Source organism: Danio rerio, chromosome 7 (assembly GCF_049306965.1).
Source record: "Danio rerio strain Tuebingen ecotype United States chromosome 7, GRCz12tu, whole genome shotgun sequence".
Lineage (NCBI taxonomy): Eukaryota > Metazoa > Chordata > Actinopteri > Cypriniformes > Danionidae > Danio > Danio rerio.
In genome coordinates, this window is record NC_133182.1 from 40,488,917 (window position 1) to 40,507,805 (window position 18,889).

An 18,889-nucleotide genomic window follows, 5' to 3' on the forward strand; every position below is an offset into this window, starting at 1 on the left:
AAATATTTGACATTTATTTTTGAAATTAATCTCATATTTTTAATGACATTATCTGTTACTTTGTAAGCATGCGACAATAACCGATTTCAAGGTTTATCACGGTTTGAAAAAACTCAAGGTAAAACCGCTATCATTTTTTGTTATACCTTTCCTATGATACATTTAAGATTTTGTTGTATTTTAAAGTTTTTTTTTATTTTATTTAGTTTTATTTAGCTTATAAACCAACATCCAAGCATGCTATATACCAGCACAGTGCAGTTGCTTACTTTATATCCAAAGAAAAGAAAGATCTGCGAAGATGCCTTTTCAAGTTTTTAAAATGTGTTTTTGAAAATAATGAAGACTGCAGAAGTCAATGATTTATTTTAATTATTTAGCCTGACATGTCTACTGCTCAAAAATATTTTAAATGTTTCTTTAATTAAAATATATTGTTTCAGGGCTTGACATTAACATTGTTGATCACCAGCCACTGAGGCTAATAGTTTTCCAGCATAGTCACTCGCTCATTTTCACTAGCCACAATTTTGTTGTTGAAAAAATATATTTTATATGCATAAATTTGACTTTGGCATGCTAAAATTTCTTGATTTAGACCTTGTGTTTTGTCCACATGCCTCATTTATTTAACTTTTTTGTGTATGAACTTGCTTACTGTGCATGAACAAATAGGTTGTCCATTTTGTCGCATGGCAATTAGTTTTTGTTTCACAGGACTTTTCAAGGCTCAACACCAAAAAGCTCAACTGTACCAAATGTATCTCTGACCACATCAAATATAAATAAATAATTATTTCTTAGCCACAAATATGAAATAATATGTCAATATATATATATATATATATATATATATATATATATATATATATATATATATATATATATATATATATATATATATATATACACACACACACACACACACACACATATATATATATATACGTATATATATATATATATATATATATATATATATATATATATATATATATATATATATACTTATATATATATATATATATATATATATATATATATATATATATATATATATATATATATATATATATATATATATATACGTATATATATATATATATATATATATATGTATATATATATATATATATATATATATGTATGTATGTGTGTGTATATATATTTATATATATATAAATATATATATATATATGTATATATATATATATGTGTGTGTGTGTGTGTGTGTGTATATATATATATATATATATATATATATATATATATATATATATATATATATATATATATATATATATATATATATATATGTATGTGTGTGTGTATATATATATATATATATATATATATAGTTGTTTACATGCTCTTTTTATTTTAACAAAACTTTTCTTTAAAAAATAACAAATTACTTCAAAAAATAATTTCTGCAATATGAGGAAAAATTTGATGTTTCTACCCAGACATTTAAAATAATTTATTTTAGAGCAGTAATCACAATACTGTGCAATTTTTAGGTTATCATAACGTCAGAATCATACCGGCCCATGCCTATTACTTGAATTATTTTGGTAGGCTACTACTTTTCCGAGGGTCCGCTACTACCTTGCGGCCCCTAAGACACTGAGCTGAACGAACGATAAAGAGAAAGACGACACAGATAAAACAGGCACGCACTCAACCTGACCGTTCGATACAAAAAAAAAACCTTCTTCACCTTACTGTTGTTTAAAGCCTCACAGTGTTTGTGTATGTGCGGTTGCTTGGCTGAGGGTGGCACTGACCTCTCGAGAGAGGAGAGCAGCTGTGAGCGTGTGTGTGTGTGTGTGTGTGTGTGTGTGAAGCTCTCAGCTGTCTGTCATAAAGCAACACAACAGCACGCGCTTCTCCAGAGCACAGCAAACCCGACGAGGCGACAGCTGATCTCCGTCTCCACTCAGCAGCCAGACACGATCCCACAATTAAAGCAAAGCGGGACAGCATTCGCGTCAAAATGGACTGGTGTACAGACGAACTAACGTGAAATTGATATCTGGGAGCGCTGCACTTGTACCGCGTGCATGGGATTTTCTGAAGTAGGTGTTTACTCTTTTTAACCCGCAGCACAATGTTCATGTTTGACAGCCGCACGTAACATCTCATCTTATGCTGAATATGACAGAGGACGTTATGACGGCTGTGCGCGGAAACCTTTCCCAAACAGCAGTCGCCTCGGGACAGAAGGATAACGGACAAGCTGAGCCGACTAACGGGGCGATTCCGTGCTCGTCTTCCCCGGTGGAGCTCAGCGAGGAGCCCCTGTCCTGCAGCAGCGAGCTGACCCGCACGTGGCTGCAGTTCGCCAAGACTTTCGTCGTTATCTTCCCCATTTATGTCTTGGGGTATTTCGAGTTCAGCTTCAGCTGGCTTTTAATCGCACTTACGATATTTTTCTTTTGGAAAAGAAACACCAATTCTAAAAACACCAGGCTAAGCAGAGCGATGTCCATTTTTGATCCGGATGACGCTGTTAAACAGGAGCTGGATGCCACTGAGTTACCATCATGGGTAAGTTGAAATCTTCATTGGCTGTCAAAACATCATAGACTGCACACAAGCACAGAGGGGAAATTGACAGGGAGTTTATATCTGTAGATGCTGTAAAGCCTTCCATCATTACATGTGTAGAATAAAAATAGACTGGGCTCTCTTTGAAAGGTTTATTGTCAGTGGAAGATGTTAGGACAGCTTTCAGTATGATTTGTTTAGGCTATTGAGAGTGGTAATGTTTTAGGCTTAAAGTTAAAAGGATGTCATTCAGTCAGTCCAAGGAACTATTTGCAATAACAGATAAACAGTGAATTACAGTTAAAAGAGTTGTGCTTCACTCAGGCTTGCTACAGCAGACTGTGTTACTTGCTTTTTAAATGCTGGATCCATTCTAAAGGCTTGAAGCTCAATTAAGTTTGGATCCCCTGCTGATCCTGGGCTGTCAGGCAAGACATTTTGACCTTTTGTCAGTGAAGGTGAAGAGTGTTTTGTTAGAGGATGCAACTTTTGTCTCAACTAAACACATGGTGATATTTAGTATTTCAGTGTATCGTGATGATGATCATGCACAATATTGAAATTGTGACTACTTCAAAATATTCATAAATTCTTATATTTTAGAGTTTAGAGTGCTGTTTAAAAGAATAATCACATTTTATTTGCAATGATATTTATAACAGCTTTAGATGCTTGGAGACTTAATTGGTTAGCTTAATAATTCAAACATGACCATTGTCACTACTTGGTTAATATACCTAAACTCACAATGAAATCACAAAAGCTTTTATTTAATTATAGATGATCTTAATACTTTTTAAGGCCTAAAATGTATAATATGTGAAATACCTTTAAGTAATAACTAATAAAACAAAGAATAACTAATTTTAATTTCTTTTTGATAAATAATAAATTTGAGTTGTAAGACATTGTCATAAGCCTTGTCTCAACCAGATTTGACTCTATTTTTGTCCCTTGTAAGCATTGCCTTGAGCCTCTGGCTCCTCATTTAAAGCCAAGTGCAGCAAAGTGAATTTATGTTGTGTAATGAGATATTTCAACCTGAATGGTGAGAGCCAAGGTCACTCTGTAAAGTTGCAAATGAGGATGCCCTGCAGTCTGTGCACTGTCAGAACATGTTTTTACCATTTACAGGAAAATCTGTGTGGCGATTCGTAATTAACTACTCTCTTCTTCAAGGTCTGTAAATAGTTTCACATTTTATTTATTTATTACTGTTCAAAACTATCAATATGCCTTATATTTTACAATTACAAACACTTAAAATATTATATCATTTTAAAAAAAGTTTTGTCTTCTGTTTTTATCTGATTTTTTATCATTGGTTCTTCTACAAAAGTAATGTTAACATTATATTACTTAAAATATGCGGTAATAGGTTGCAGAAGTATGCAGGCACCAACATCCCATCTTATTAACAATAGAAACATGATCATGTTTCTTGCTGCCATTGTTTTTATTTTCAAATTTACCTGATTGATTTTTATACTCTTGTGTAAAAACATGCCCATGCTGTGCTGGGCTCAGAAAAGCCATGGAAATATTAGAGGTAGATGAATTATTGAAAAAGAAAATTGCCGGAATTCAGAAACGATGAATGATAGTGAGATGAGATGCCCACTGGAGCCTTGAGTAGAAAAATGCCGGTGTCATTTCTGGCTTGTAGGTAGAATCTCACAGTTCAAGGCAGTCCTCTGTGGTAAAACAATACAATAATAATAATAATAATAATAATAATAATATTATATATATATATATATATATATATATATATATATATATATATATATATATATATATATATATATATATATATATATATATATATATATATATATATATATATATACCAAGTACTCTGCAAACTTAATCAAATGACATTGTGGCATGAGGCAACTTGCCCCTAGGAGATCAGAAGTCTGTTAAACTGGTTTATGTTGATGAGTTTGAAGTCTTGCTCTCGCTGTCTCTCTCACTCTTTACAGAGAGTTTTAAAACAGTGCTTTTTAATAGCCAGACATGTTATACACCATTATCTTACACCAAGAAGGATCTGGTGACATTCTTGCTAGTTTCTCTCTCTGGTTCTCAGGAAGCGGGCTATGCTGGAAGAAGATAAATTTACACAATTCATATGCTGGTTCTCTGGAAGTCGATTGATTGATTTAGTCAGACACGCGTTTGTATGATGTAAACAATAAAACATCTCATGCCAAAGTATGGCCTTCAGGCTTACTGCAATAGTTAAGTGTGTTACAGAGTTTCAAGTAAATCTTCTTGCAGTTTTCACATCTAAATATAAAAGCATAACTTTAGGTTTTTAGAGTTTATTGACAACTTTCTCACCAGTAAGTCACAAAACAGTTCAGCAAACCCTGTACATCACAGATGATCCCATTTTCATTAAATTTTCTTACTGTTAGTTAGGGCTGGGCGATATTCCAAAAATGCAATCTTGATGATTATTTACCATAGTGAACAATAAAGATATACAGTTGAAGTCAGAATTATTAGCCCCCTTTTGAATTATTATTGTTTTTTAAATATTTTCTCAATGATGTTTAACAGAGCAAAGCAATTTTCACAGCATGTCTGATAATATTTTTTTCTTCTGGAGAAAGTCTTATTTGTTTTATTTCGGCTAGAATAAGTATTTAATTATTTAATGAACATTTTAAGGTCAAAATTATTAGTCTCTTTAAGCTATATTTTTTGATAGTCTACATCAGTGGTCACCAAACTTGTTCCTGGAGGGCCGGTGTCCTGCAGATTTTATCGCCAACCCTAATCAATCACACCTGAAAAAGCTAATCAAGGTCTTACAAGGTATACTTGAAACATCCAGGCAGGTGTGTTGAGGCAAGATGGAGCTAAACCCAGCAGGGACACCGGCCCTCCAGGACCAGGATTGGTGACCCCTGGTCTACATAACAAACCATCGTTATGCAATAAACTTGCCTAATTACCCTAACCTGCCTAGTTAACCTAATTAACCTGGTTAAGCCTTTAAATGTCACTTTAAGCTGTATAGAAGTGTCTTGAAAAAATATTTGGTCAAATATTAATCACTGTCATCATGGCAAAGATAAAATAAATCAGTTATTAGAGATGAATTATTAAAACTATTACGTTTAGAAATGTGTTGACAAAACCGTCTCTCCATTAAACAGAAATTGGGGAAAAATAAAGAGAGGGGCTAAGAATTCAGAATTCAACTATATTTCAATATATAAGTTGTTAATGCTTCCAGATTTAAAAGAGTATCCCAACAATCACTGAAGCCACAAAAGTTAGATTGTCCATTAAATGGCATAATATTTTAATAAATTCTCATTGTAAATTTCTGCTGTGTGTTTGACTCTTAGATCAATATAGAGTAAAAGTCCAGAGCTTGTCATTGTTATTGACATAAATTGTATCGTGATTCACTTTAATATCGTTTATCAGCCCAGCACTACTTTTAGGTATTGTTCAAAACAACTCTGCAGTCTCTTTCTACAGTTTTAAAGCAACATTTCCATAGATCTCTATCTGTCTGCGGTCTATATTCAGTGAGCAGAGATCTTCAGAGATCTCTAGTGACCATAGAAACACAGTTACCATGGGAACTTTCAGTGACTTTTCCACATTTCATTAATACTAAACAAAAAATTCAATATTCATACATTGAGAGAGACTGAGAAGTCCAGCTCTGTTGGTCTAAGTAGCTCTTACTGCATCCGGTGATTTATGTCCCGACTGATGGTTATGCTGAAGTGATATGAATATGTCAGTAGGACAGCTTGCTGAAGAATGTGCTGTGCTGTCATATACAATTCTCCGCTCTAAGCTACACCAACACTGTTTAGGGATGAAAATAAATTCAGAGTGAGTGCACTGCAGAAGGAAGCCACACACTCTCAGCTTGTCCCTTGAGATCACAGTTAAGATGCTACTTTTATAGGACAAAGAAAGAGGCTAGCCTTATAGGTGCCAAAACCGCAGTGTCTTCTCACTGACTGAGGCGCAGTGTGCCCTTAGGTTAACTGATGTGTCTTACCTGGGATTTTCCTTTTATCTTTTGAGTAGTGTCTTGAAGAGAAACATTTATGGTTTTGCAGTTGCATCTCCATAGTGGTGAGATTCAAATATGGCCTATGCATTTGCTGCACTTGTTTCAAATGTAGTGTAATGTGTGTGGTTAGTAAATTATTCTTTTGAAATGTTATATTTTTGATATTTCCTCAGAATGCAATTAATGGAGTTAATTTGTTAACAAAGGTTCTGCGGCAGATGCCTCACTTTGTCTTCTTAACCAACTACCTAAAACTTTTTGGTTTTAGGTGATTGGTTCTCCCTGAAAACTCCCTGGGCTCTTCCTGAAAACTTATTTAAGGCAGACCAGCCTCTAGCACTTTTCTTCTAGTTCTCTTGAACCCACCCTCCCATTTCCTTGCTTCCCATTAACAATCCTCCTATTACCCTCTCTTCACTCCTAGGTTGAATCGGGGGTCCAATCACTCTACCAAAATATTACAGCGATGGTACCCCCACTCTGAGTCTCTGGGCATCATCATAGGACGCCCGATCAACCTATCTACCTGCTCAGTGTATTTTTTTCTCTTACTTCCCTTCCCTTTCATCCCACTGTTCTCTTACCATACCCCCCATCCCTACATCTCTACAAAAAAGTCTAGCTCAAAGTGACATGGTCAATGCTGGTGAACTATTATTTATAAAATCTTGGCCAGGGGTGTCCTAACTCGGTCCTGGAAGGCTGGCGTCCTGCATGGTTTAGCTCCAACTTCCTCCAACACACCTGCCTGAAAGTTTCAAAGATGCCTAGAAAGTGCTTGATTAGCTGGTTCAGATGTGTTTATTTGGGGTTGAAACTAAAATATTTAGGACATTGGCCCACCAGGACTGAGTTTGGACACCAGAATTTTTTGTTGCTTATAGGCTATGTGACCGTTATTTCAGTCTGAATTGTTATATTAATGTTTTTGCAATTTGTTTGTTTGGTATTTCTTTGGTCACTCTTGAGTTTAGACAACAGCTTTTATAGTAGTCAGTAGGGGACGGAAAGGTTTTGAAATCACTCATTGAGGATGTTTATAAGGACACCAATAATCTGATTTTAATGCGATTAAGAGTCTACCATGAAAACAGCATTTTTTGATTAATTTAATCTGATTAAGGCCATATTCTAAACAGAAATCGTATAAAGACATGTGAAGTATGCCTATTTTAGTTGCATAATTAAAGAGCAGTACTGACATGTGAACACCGCAATCAAACTATTACCGCCATGTAAGCCTTTTCGCCGCAATTTGCAACAGGATAGTCTATACACATACAGCTGTTTGACACTTTTTTTTCTGCACCTACCAAGTCAGTGAAGGATCACAGACACCTGCATCGCAAAAGGCAGTTTTTTCCCCACATTGATATGTGGTATCAAAATCCAATAAAACAACACTCTTCCAACAGTTCATACTCTCATCCAGTATTTCGTTTGTCAAGAGGTGCATGAATGAAATGTTCCTGCTTGAAAATGAAAGTGCCAAACTGCAGTTAAAGTCGACAAATTAAAAATAAAACACCCGAAATTGCATGAAACTTCGGAGTAAATGTGTATAGTGTGGTGACGCAGTGACGTTAATTAAATTATGTGCTATTACATGTAAAACAGGATCATGAAAGGAACATTCAGTCAGTCATGTAAACATCTTTATCAAAGCCTCCGTATTTAATGGTGTGTGTGTGTGTGTCTGTGGTCCTACTGACTCGAAAGGTTTCTGTCGGTTATTATTGATTAAATAATCAATCAATCAATTAGTCAATCAATCATGGTGCCCAAAGTCACATGTGTATGCAGGTAGCGTACATTGTTTGGTTTTTGTGTGTTGTGGCTGGAAGGGCATCCACTGCATAAAACATATGCCAGAGCAATTGGTGGTTCATTCCAATTTAGCAACCCCTGATAAAGCAGGGACTAAGCCAAAGGAAAGTGAGTGAGTTTTCTGAGTTTGACTTTTTCTTCTATAAGACCTTTTCAATATACATGAGTATCTTTTGAGTATGATGCTTAACAGATCACATTTTCAATTACTTATCTGCTCATATTTTGACCTTTGCCTCCTTGGCCAGAAACCAAAATTTGCATCCATCAACTGTAAAATGAACAACATTAGCTTTAGGGCTGCACAATATATAATTTCGGCACTCATATCACATTGTGCACATCCGCAGTAGTCACATCACAAGATGTGTACAGTTGAGTCTATATCAGGGATGTTCAAACCTGGAGAGTTTGGCTCCAACCCTATGCGAGCATAACTGAACCAGCTAATCAAGCTTTTACTAGATATAAAAAACTTTCTGGCAGGTGTGTTAAAGCAAGTTGAAGGTAAACTCAGCAGGACACTGGCCTTCCAGGACTGAGTTTGGACACCCCTAGTCAGGGGTTCTCAAACTTTTCGGCCCCAGACCCCAAAATAACAATGCTAATGACTTGCAACCCCCACTATTTTCGTAAGTGGCTATAATCATACAAACGTTGCACACAACACTCACACAAACCAATAGGCCTATATAAACACAAGCACATTGACAACACAAAAAAGTGCAACCGTCTAACAACCATATCATTTTTTTTACTATTATTTAACATTAACCTCACCTAATGAGACTGGTGGGCACAATGTTTAGGTTACATCACAAGTCTTTTCTTGGTTTAATTTTGGAGACTGCCACTTAAAAATCATCCTCCATATTCAGTGTCCTGTATTTATTTTAAATATACGTACGTGCTGTAAAGGTGTCAGAAAGTTTAGCTAGTGCCGTAAAATCTGGTGCAACTCACGCTATTGCTATCGTTAATCTAGTTTAAGAAGCAAATCCAAATGCAATCCAAAGAAAAACAACTACAACAAAACAAAAAAACGAAAGGTTGATGGTTTTTTTGTTTGGATATTGTATTTTTTATGTAACTTTTTTATCCTTTGTAGGGTATGGATTAACAATTGTAATCATAAAAGTTTATTCAAATTTATAAGATCTTTTTTAATCACCAAGCGACCCCCTCTCATTGTCCCGTGACCCCTCCAGGGGATCCCGACCCCCACTTTGAGAATCACTGGTCTAGATTATAGTTTACATGTTTAGATGAGGTTTGCAGCGTTTAAGCTTGATAGAGTTAAAGTATATCATTCACATGTTTTAAGGCCTGTGACTTTTTGTTTGAATTCAATAGAGCTTTAAAGTAGGAAATTATAAATTATAAAAATGTATATTTTAATAATATTATAATTTTTGTAGCTTAGAATTTAATGAAGATTCATTTTTATGTAATTGTTTATACAGTGAAGAGTAATGCAGTGTTATTTTATATTTGATTATTCAACCCCTTCACCTAAATACTGTTAAACTACATAGAAAACCACAAAGTGCTAGACGTTTCACTTTTATCTTTGCTCTATTGTATTTATTTATGTTTGTAATTTGATCATATGCATGTTTTAAATTACGTTTGATTATATATGACTCACTCAAATCACCACAATTGATCTAAGGTGCTGTATTCTTTCCTAATTAAGCTATTTAAGATATCTGGTGAAATATTCATACTCATCTATAGCGGAAATACAAATTATCCCAACATCAGATTATTCCAATATCCTACAGCCATAATTTGGTGGAATAATTGTGAGCTCAGAATTAATACTAAAGCTTAATGCCTAAAAAGTGCTAGGTTAGTGTGTCATCTGCACCCCTCCCACTGCACGAAACAAATGCAGGCTAAGCATTTTACTTGCGCTGGGATTCAACTGCAGCTACACTCAACGCTGATGCCACTGCTGTACATGTAGACATGATGACACCACTGAAGTGAAAGAAAAGGAGAGAATAAACCTTACACTTGAATACATAACCTGTGTTTATTTTTTATGACCTCTGTGTACTAAGGGCGTGTGTGTGTGTGTGTGTTTGCCTGAGGGAATTCCTCAGACACACTGCAGTATATTTACAGAAGCTCTCTTTCCTTTTAATATGATGAATTTGTCTGCTTTCTCACCAGGTTCATTATCCAGATGTGGAGAGAGTTGAGTGGCTTAATAAGGTGAGCGAATCATAAATTAACATTTGCTTGTCCGTCATCATCTCTAAGTAGAGTTCATCCACCATTCTCCAATACATGTGTCTGCAGTTACTAATCTGGAATATGATACTCTCTCTCTTTCTCTCTGGGGTATTATTGGTTGTGCACCGCTGATATAATCCACTGCACTTGCTCATGTTACGCTACATATAACCACCATTTTTCACCCTCTGTGTCAAAAATGAAAACCCTCAGGGTGGAAAAATGCAGCTGTGTAATCAGCTGCTTTCACTTTTAAATATTCATTGTACTTATACATCCAGTGGCTCCCAGTCTTCATGTAAGTTTCCTGATTTGAATATTTCATTGGCATTTTGCCCAGTGGTGAAATGTATGTACCTGAATGGCCTCATGCTTCTGCAAAATAAGTCTGCAACATTCAAAACCATGCAAAACTATTTACATGAAACACTGCAGAGTCTCTGATGTTTTAAACTCAACAAGGGAGAGTTAAAAACTCTCATTGTTTTGTATAATACAAATTAGCCAACATTTTACAACTTCATTAAATGTTTACATTTCTTATAAATGTTAAAATTTTTTAAAACAAATATGCGCAATTCAGAACATCATGAATATTAATTTGCTTATGTGCAAGTTTTTATAAATCTGTTGTGTCAGGGCAGTAAGCATGCCTGTACAGTTTTCATGGAGGGATTGTTTTTAGATGCTTTGAGAATTTACACGTAGTCAAGTTCCAACATGTTCCAGGCCTGTTCATACGAATGTTGTTTACCTCTATGTTATCCAGTACCTTTAACCTGAATTTTTAAAGGTACTCCATAATTTTGGAATTATTCAATGAGGATGCCCAAACTCGTTCCTAGAGGGCAAGTGTCCTGCAGAATTAAGCTCTAACTTGCCTCAACACACCTGCAAGGATGTTTCTAGAAAGCCTAGTAAGAGCTTGATTAGCTTGCCCAGGTGTGTCTGGTTAGGGTTGGAACTAAACTTTGCAGGACACCGGCACTCCAGGACCAAGTTTGGCCACCCCTGGGTTAGAGCGTGGACATATGGCACTCGGGTGTTTACGGCAACCAAAATTCGATTTCTGCCTCAAGGTCCTTTGCCGATCCTTCCCCTTTTTCCTCTCGCCACGCTTTCCTGTCTATACTCTCTAGTGTCCTATCAAAAAAAGAGGTGAAAACCACAAAAAAAAAATGCTATTAATTAAATAGAAATGCCAACTGACCCAGCTTGGACTTGAACCAGTGACCTAATTGCTGTGAGGCGACAGTGCTAGCCACTGAGCCACCGTGTCACCCTACTTTGTAATTATAAATTGTAAAACTGAGTTACTCAGATATTCATATTCTGTATAATTTATTTATACTGTAGTGTGTACATTTGTTTTGCACTATTTTTTAAAATGGGGTCTGGAGATTTGAGTATTTAAAAAAATAAAACCTATAAAGCTCAATATCTCACTCGGGATAAAGATAACACTTTATAATTCTGAAGTAGCAACACAGTCACTGTTTTGTTTTCAGCAAATGTAGCCATGACAGTAACAAACAACAGTTAAACTGCTCCATTAACTAATGAGTTTCAGTTGCAGTGGGAATCAAAGATGCCTCAAGTGCCTCATTTGTCCTCTGTCGCAAAAAGTGCTGAACAGAAACCCTCTTTACTTTTCAGACGGTGAACCAAATGTGGCCTTACGTGTGTCAGTTTGTTGACAAGTTGTTTAAGGAAACAATTGAGCCAGCCATCAAAGAATCCAACGCACACCTCAGTACATTCAGCTTCACCAAGATCGATCTGGGAGATAAGGTATGCAGTTCTCATGGTCTGTCAACATTCATCTCTCACTGACGCCATTCTATTAGAAGACATGCAAATCTATGCTCCCGTGTTTAACAGAACATCAGTCAAACTGGCTTGTGTTTTTCAGAACTTTGCCCAATCTGTCTAACACTTTATACAAAAACACCATTGTAATCATACTGTATATCCCTTGTATCTTATCCACATGAGGCCACATAATAAGGTGTTGGCACTGGAATTTCCAACTTTGATACGATACCTTAAAAAATATCGAAATTCGATTCCATTTTTGATACCTTGGGGATTAAATTCCACAATGTTAAAAGTATGCAAAGTAAGTAAAAAGGGAAACAATAACTATACCACATAAGGCTAATATCAGATACGTCAGCAGGCCATAAGTCCAAAAGACCATAAGTTAAGTCCAAAAGGCAAAAAAAATTATTATTATTATTAATTATTCATATCCCTGCTGATTAGAAGAGAGAGCAAAGCCAGTATTGATACTAACCAAAAGCAAGATTGTATCATTTAAAATATTTCAGTATCAATATTTGTCAATAAATTAATATTTGACAACACTACCTCATAGACAATATAAGTCTGATTGTGATATTGTATTCTATTCATATCAACTTTCCATTACTTACTATTTGGTCACTAAAGTCTCAATTTATAATTAGTTAAAAAAACTGAAACTAAATGGTAACACTTCAGTCGAAGTAACAATTTACACCATTGATTATTATTATCAATTACCTATTATTAAGATATTCTCTGTTGATTAGCACAGGTAAAGTATGATAATACTTTACAACAGTAATTCTACCCAATATCTAAACCAAACTACTACCTTACTACTACCTTAATAAGTTGCTTATTAGTAGTTTCTTGAGCTTAAGGTTGTAGGTAATGGTTTGTTAATAGTGTAAATTGTGGATTAACATAAAGTGCGACCAAAAAAAAAAAGAAACCATATGCTTGTTCATGTGTGGCTTTACAGTGTGTCCAGCCCAACCTAAATCTTTACAGCCTCTATATATGTTTTAGTTATTTATTGTATATATTTATAGGCAGAATGAGTTACAGCATTGTAGTGAAACATTTCAAGGTTATACTGTTGTGTCTAACACAGGCTTTCAGTTATTATCTTTTAACATTATATGCAATTCATCACTTAGATGATTTTTTTTTTCTCTCCAAAAATTAGTATACGCCACACATAGTTTATATATGTGTGTTTTTTTCTTCTGTAAACCACTTCTAATTAATTTCATACAAATTTAAAATAAAATTTGCCATGTTTTCAAACATGTTTATATTAACGTTTAAACAAAGCAATACTAATGAGTTTTAACTTCAAAAGAAATCAGTATTTGGAAAAATAAATAGTTTTCCCTGATTTTTAATAAAAACAAATGAAGACAAAGAAAGTTTTAAATGACAATTAATTTAATTAATTATTTGAAAGAAATGTCATCCAAACTTAATAGAATTAACATTGTAGTCCAGCCCTTTCCTTTGAGTATATGATCTCTCTCTCTCTCTCTCTCTCTCACACACACACACACACATGCGCACACACACTTTAAAAGCTGATAAGATCTAAAAAATTTTAAACATTTAAATGCCAGTAATTTGCAGCTTTTGTTGCATCCCATTTTACTGTAGCTACTCTTCAAAAGAATTCAACCTTCCGTAGCATGAGTTTTTTTTAGATATGCATAAACATGTTTTCTTTACAAATATTATTCGTCAGAAGGCCATTTATCCAGTCTGAGCCAGTGTAACTGTACTGGTGTGTACACCTGATTACAGCAGCAGGCAACCTTGATGCTTTTTAATCCCTTGAACAGTAAGAAAAGAGTCAGCTGACCACTGCTGTAAGAAACACTACACACTCGATAAAACTGAGTAAATATAATTAAGCTTCTTTTCAAAAGCCTCTCCAAACATCTCATTGTGAAAAGCTGGTTTGTGCAGTAAACAGTTCACAATGAGATTTAATGTCAGTGTAGCTTGTATTGTAATGGCTTGAAACAGTCATGTATGCAATGCTCCCACAAATTTTTCATGCTCACTACCTGAGTGGTCCCTTGGACAACTGTGAGCAACATCAGACGTGTGCGGTCTTGCCAGCATTGTTTCCATCAAAGTTATATGGTTTATTATAAGAATCAAATTAGAGCAATTATATTTCTGTTAGAATACTTTTCATAGTATATGTATTAATGATCATAAACCGACATATCTACCATTTGGTAGAGGTAGATATTTTAGAAATTATGAAATGTGTTGAAAAAACACATTGAGTGTGTTAACTAGTGTCATTAGGAGTTAAGAAATGCAATCCAAACATTTTTTTCTTGCTTTTTTCTCTGTGGGGTAGTTAAAGAATTAATTAAGTGCTTTAGTCCACTTACAGTAAAATGACAAAAAGCTTGTTCATGACCTGTGTAGTATGTTACTGCTATTGGAAATATAAATGTTTAATTGTAAATGATTAAACATGAAGTGCCAAGTGCCAACCAACCCAAGGCAACTATAAACTCCAATTTCGAAAACTCTCCTAACATTTTAATTATAAATATTTTATTTTTTTGTAGTACAATTTTATTTTTTAATTCATTTTTGGAGGGAAGCAAAAAGTTATTTTTTAAAATTAAGTTTTTTATTGGTTTTCTTAAAACAACATACAAATCTACAATATACAGCATTAAAGGTGCGGTTTGTAAGTTTGACGCCCAGTGGTTGAGTTAGGTATAGCACGCCTGGTTCAAAATACATGCAATCGCAGGTTGCCAGATTGAGGACCAACAGGAGTGTGCCTGACTATCGAGCCTAAAGGCTGATTTAAGGCTGATTTAAATCGGGTTCTAAATAAAAGCAATACCATGGCATAGAAGTAATATTTTCCATATTAAAAGGTGTTTTTGTTCTAAGTTGCAGACCCTTACATTTATATTTTAGAAACGGCTTCTATTTCTTGCAGCTGAACAACATGATAAACTGACAATGTCAACCTCAGATACATCGCATGTGCTTTATTCAGTGTTAAATGCTAACAATGTGAGTTTGAATGACACTTTACATGATCTTTATTGCCATACTACTGAAGGTAGCAGCAGATAGTTCACCTCAGATCTTGAAAATAAAAAAGAAACGTTTAAAATTGAACTTTAGAACTGTGACTCAAAACCAACACATATCAGTGATTCAGCATGTGCATTTAATAATGTTAAAGATGTTTAATATGTATTAATTAAATTATAAACATTACTATTTCGTTGGAGTGCAGTAAATGCACTATTCTGTGCTTCTGAATGGCTGCATTTAAATTTCTGGCGTGTTTTGTCCGGTGCAAACAGCCAAATTGCTAATCACTGCAAATCTCGACATGTAGCATGTTGTTATGACACAGGATTACAATGTAACCTGCTCACCTAATGGCTATGTTTGTAATATTTATATTATTTGCTAATTAATAACATCGTCTGTAACTCTAAGTCTTTGTCTCATTTTGGAGTCAGCTACTTTCCACCAGAGGTCACGTTTCGGTCACAGATGCACACTTTGAGAGCCTTCATGACAGATTGACTGAAATTCATGGTTTTTCACCACCAAGGCAACCTGGGGTGCTGAATTATAATTGGCTAAACTGGCAGTGGGCGGGTCAAAAGAACCAAAACAAAGACAGTCGTTCCAGCCATACCTGCCAACACTCATGTTTTTCTCGGGAGTCTCCCGTATTTCAGATTTATCTCCTGCCACTCTCCTGTTTTTAAATTTCTTCTGGAAAACACCTGTAATATTATCCCTCCCCCTGTCTTCAGATTTTCAGTAGAGTCTGTAACACCCCCAGGTCGGCAACTCTGGTATAGTACCCGATCGCAGGGGCTGGTCCATAATACAGTTACTAACCCGGGTTATTCAGACACTTACACACACAACATAAAATAAAGCAATAGGATTTTGCACAGTAAAACAAAACAGGGTAATTGACTGTACATTCTAAACGTGGGTCATCTGTTAAGGCAACATTCTGAATGAAATTCTCTCACGTGTCCACATCTCACAGTATAATTTCTATCATAATATCAGTATACTTATCTAGTCAGTCTGAACTGTGTATATTGTTCGTGGCACCTTTCATTCCTCATTGAAGACATAGCTTGACAATAAAAAGCTTCAAATTGCATCAGGAGTAGAAAGTCTGACGTAAGAAATGTAAACCTTTTGGAAAAGCTGACCAGCTGTCAGATGGAAATAGTTGATGTAGTCAGGGCTCTGTAAAGGAATGCATGCTGGTTAAAGAAATGTCACCCTGCTTCCCCCCCTCCCCCCTGACGGGACATCTGCATTCATCTCTATCACAGCCTCTCAGGATCAATGGGGTCAAAGTTTACTCTGAAAATGTGGACAAACGGCAGATCATAATGGACCTTCAGATCAGGTGAAGTCACTGTCACGAGTCTTCTTGATGTCTTTTGATCCTCCTGGTTGTGCTGCTGCTTTCAATGTTTGTCTTTTCCTTTACAGTTATGTTGGGAACACTGAAATTGATGTGGATGTCAAAAGGTACTACTGCAGAGCGGGGATTAAAAGTATACAGGTATGTTGTTATATCTTCTCATATTGTCTTCTGTTGTGTTTTCCACTATCATTTGTTCACAACACATACACAGCAGCCCATGTTATGTATGGCATCTTCCACTGAACTTGTCTCCGTGACCCAATGGATTATGTTAGCCAAGGCCAGAGAGTTAATTTGCTGGATACGGAGAAGCTCTTCCCTATATTGTGATGCAACCACGTGTTTCATGGAAGGAATCCAGTCGACTGAACGGAGCCTATTTTTACCGAAAGGGTGTGTGTATTTATAGGGAGGTGTGTAACCAAATACTGAATTGCCCTTGTACTGTTTTGTAGTACAGGATCGGAAATATACACTCATGCTCACACAAAGACTGTTCCGTGCATGATTTATGTGTTTGTTGCAGTCTGTCACATCAAGTGTGTAGCAGAGCAATCTCTCCATGTATGATGCTGTGTTTATGTAGGATGTATTTAGACTGGATGAAAAGCAGGTAGCAGGAAAGACTCTCTTTTAGCATTCCACTTTTTCTCTATGGTAGTATCATAGTGAAGTGCAAGGCCTGGTTTAATAGCTCCTGTGAAGTAACCGCTCGCTGATAAAAGATAATGGAAAATTCTCAAGATATATATATATATATATATATATATATATATATATATATATATATATTGTAGCGAGGCAGAGGGAAAACAGCGGCACAACAGGATGAGTTTACAGACAAGTCCCCGGAGGGGTGCTTTATTTACAAATTTGTGCGTTGTGTAAAAGGTGCTCTTCTTCAAGGTGAGGTGCTCTGGTGCTCCGGGAAGTAGGTGAAGGACAGTGAGTAGTCGGGTGAAGGATCGTCACGAGCTGGAGTCCGCTACGGAGAGACAAAGAGACAAGCATTAGCACAGGGAGTCATAGAAAGAATGAAGCTCATCTTCTCCTGGCGTAGGTTGGGCTTATATGTCTCTCCGCTTGATGCCGTCCAGCTGTGAGCGATCCTGGCTTGATGATGGTCCAGCTGGGTGAAATTAGCGACCAGGGCGACGTGGCATGTAATCGCTCGCTACAATATATATATATATATATATATACAGGGCTTAACAGTAACTTTTTTGACCACCAGCCACTGTAGCTAGTAGTTTTCCAATATTACTAGCCACTCGCCATTTTCACTAGCCACAATTTTTTTGTTGGGAAAATATATTTTATACATATAAATATGACTTTGACATGCTAAAATTACTTAATTTAGAGTTTGCGTTATCTCTACACGCCTCCTCATTTATTTCACTTTTTCACTTTTTTTTTTTTTTATTTCACGTATATCTCAATAATCATGAGCAAATGGGTCAGGGTTTCATATATTACTATTAGTTTTCATAATTTTAAGAGCCCAAAAGGATTTACCCAATTGATCTCTGACCACACCATAAATAAACAGTTAATTATTTCTTAGCCATAAATTTTAAATATGTGAAAACATGCAAAATATAGCTGAATACTATACTTTTTATTTAACAAAACATATGCACAGTCATATATCCTGGCTAAAGGTTCCAGATCACTAGTTAACTACACATAAATGGGGAGTTATTCTCCCATTAAAGCAATGTTATTGTGAAAAAATAATAATTAAACCATATTAATGCAAAAGAAAGCAGGTAAAAAACATACTGTGATAATGAAAGAATGATCACACACGCATGGTTAATGATAGACCCATAAAGTATCTTTTTAAAGAATGGTTAAACCGAAAGCAACTGGCGCTGCTTACAATAAGTCAATTCTGGAACTCTTGAAAGCAGCAAGACTCTATGTGCATGTTCCTCCCTTTTTGTTCAGTCTTT

At 35.4% G+C, this 18,889-nt stretch overlaps 1 protein-coding gene across 12 annotated transcripts in view; it reads left to right on the forward strand.

Annotated features, from left to right (window-relative positions):
* esyt2b (extended synaptotagmin-like protein 2b) overlaps positions 1 to 18,889 on the forward strand; it is an 860,030-nt gene that overhangs the window by 803,984 nt on the left and 37,157 nt on the right. For 6 of the 12 annotated variants that reach the window (XR_012383451.1, XR_012383452.1, XR_012383453.1 and 3 more), the window contains exons 1-5: positions 1,894 to 2,550; positions 10,610 to 10,651; positions 12,329 to 12,463; positions 16,834 to 16,910; positions 16,997 to 17,069. The exons of 2 other annotated variants lie outside the window; for them this stretch is intronic. Coding sequence is in view for 6 of the 10 variants with exons in the window: in XM_021477936.3 (XP_021333611.1) it covers positions 2,149 to 2,550; positions 10,610 to 10,651; positions 12,329 to 12,463; positions 16,834 to 16,910; positions 16,997 to 17,069 (729 nt within the window). In the remaining 4 variants the exon portion in view is untranslated. Of the gene's footprint in view, positions 1 to 1,893; positions 2,551 to 10,609; positions 10,652 to 12,328; positions 12,464 to 16,833; positions 16,911 to 16,996; positions 17,070 to 18,889 lie in introns of those variants that run through there. 4 more of the 12 variants (XR_012383454.1, XM_068222708.2, XM_073908849.1 and 1 more) reach the window with 1 other exon arrangement.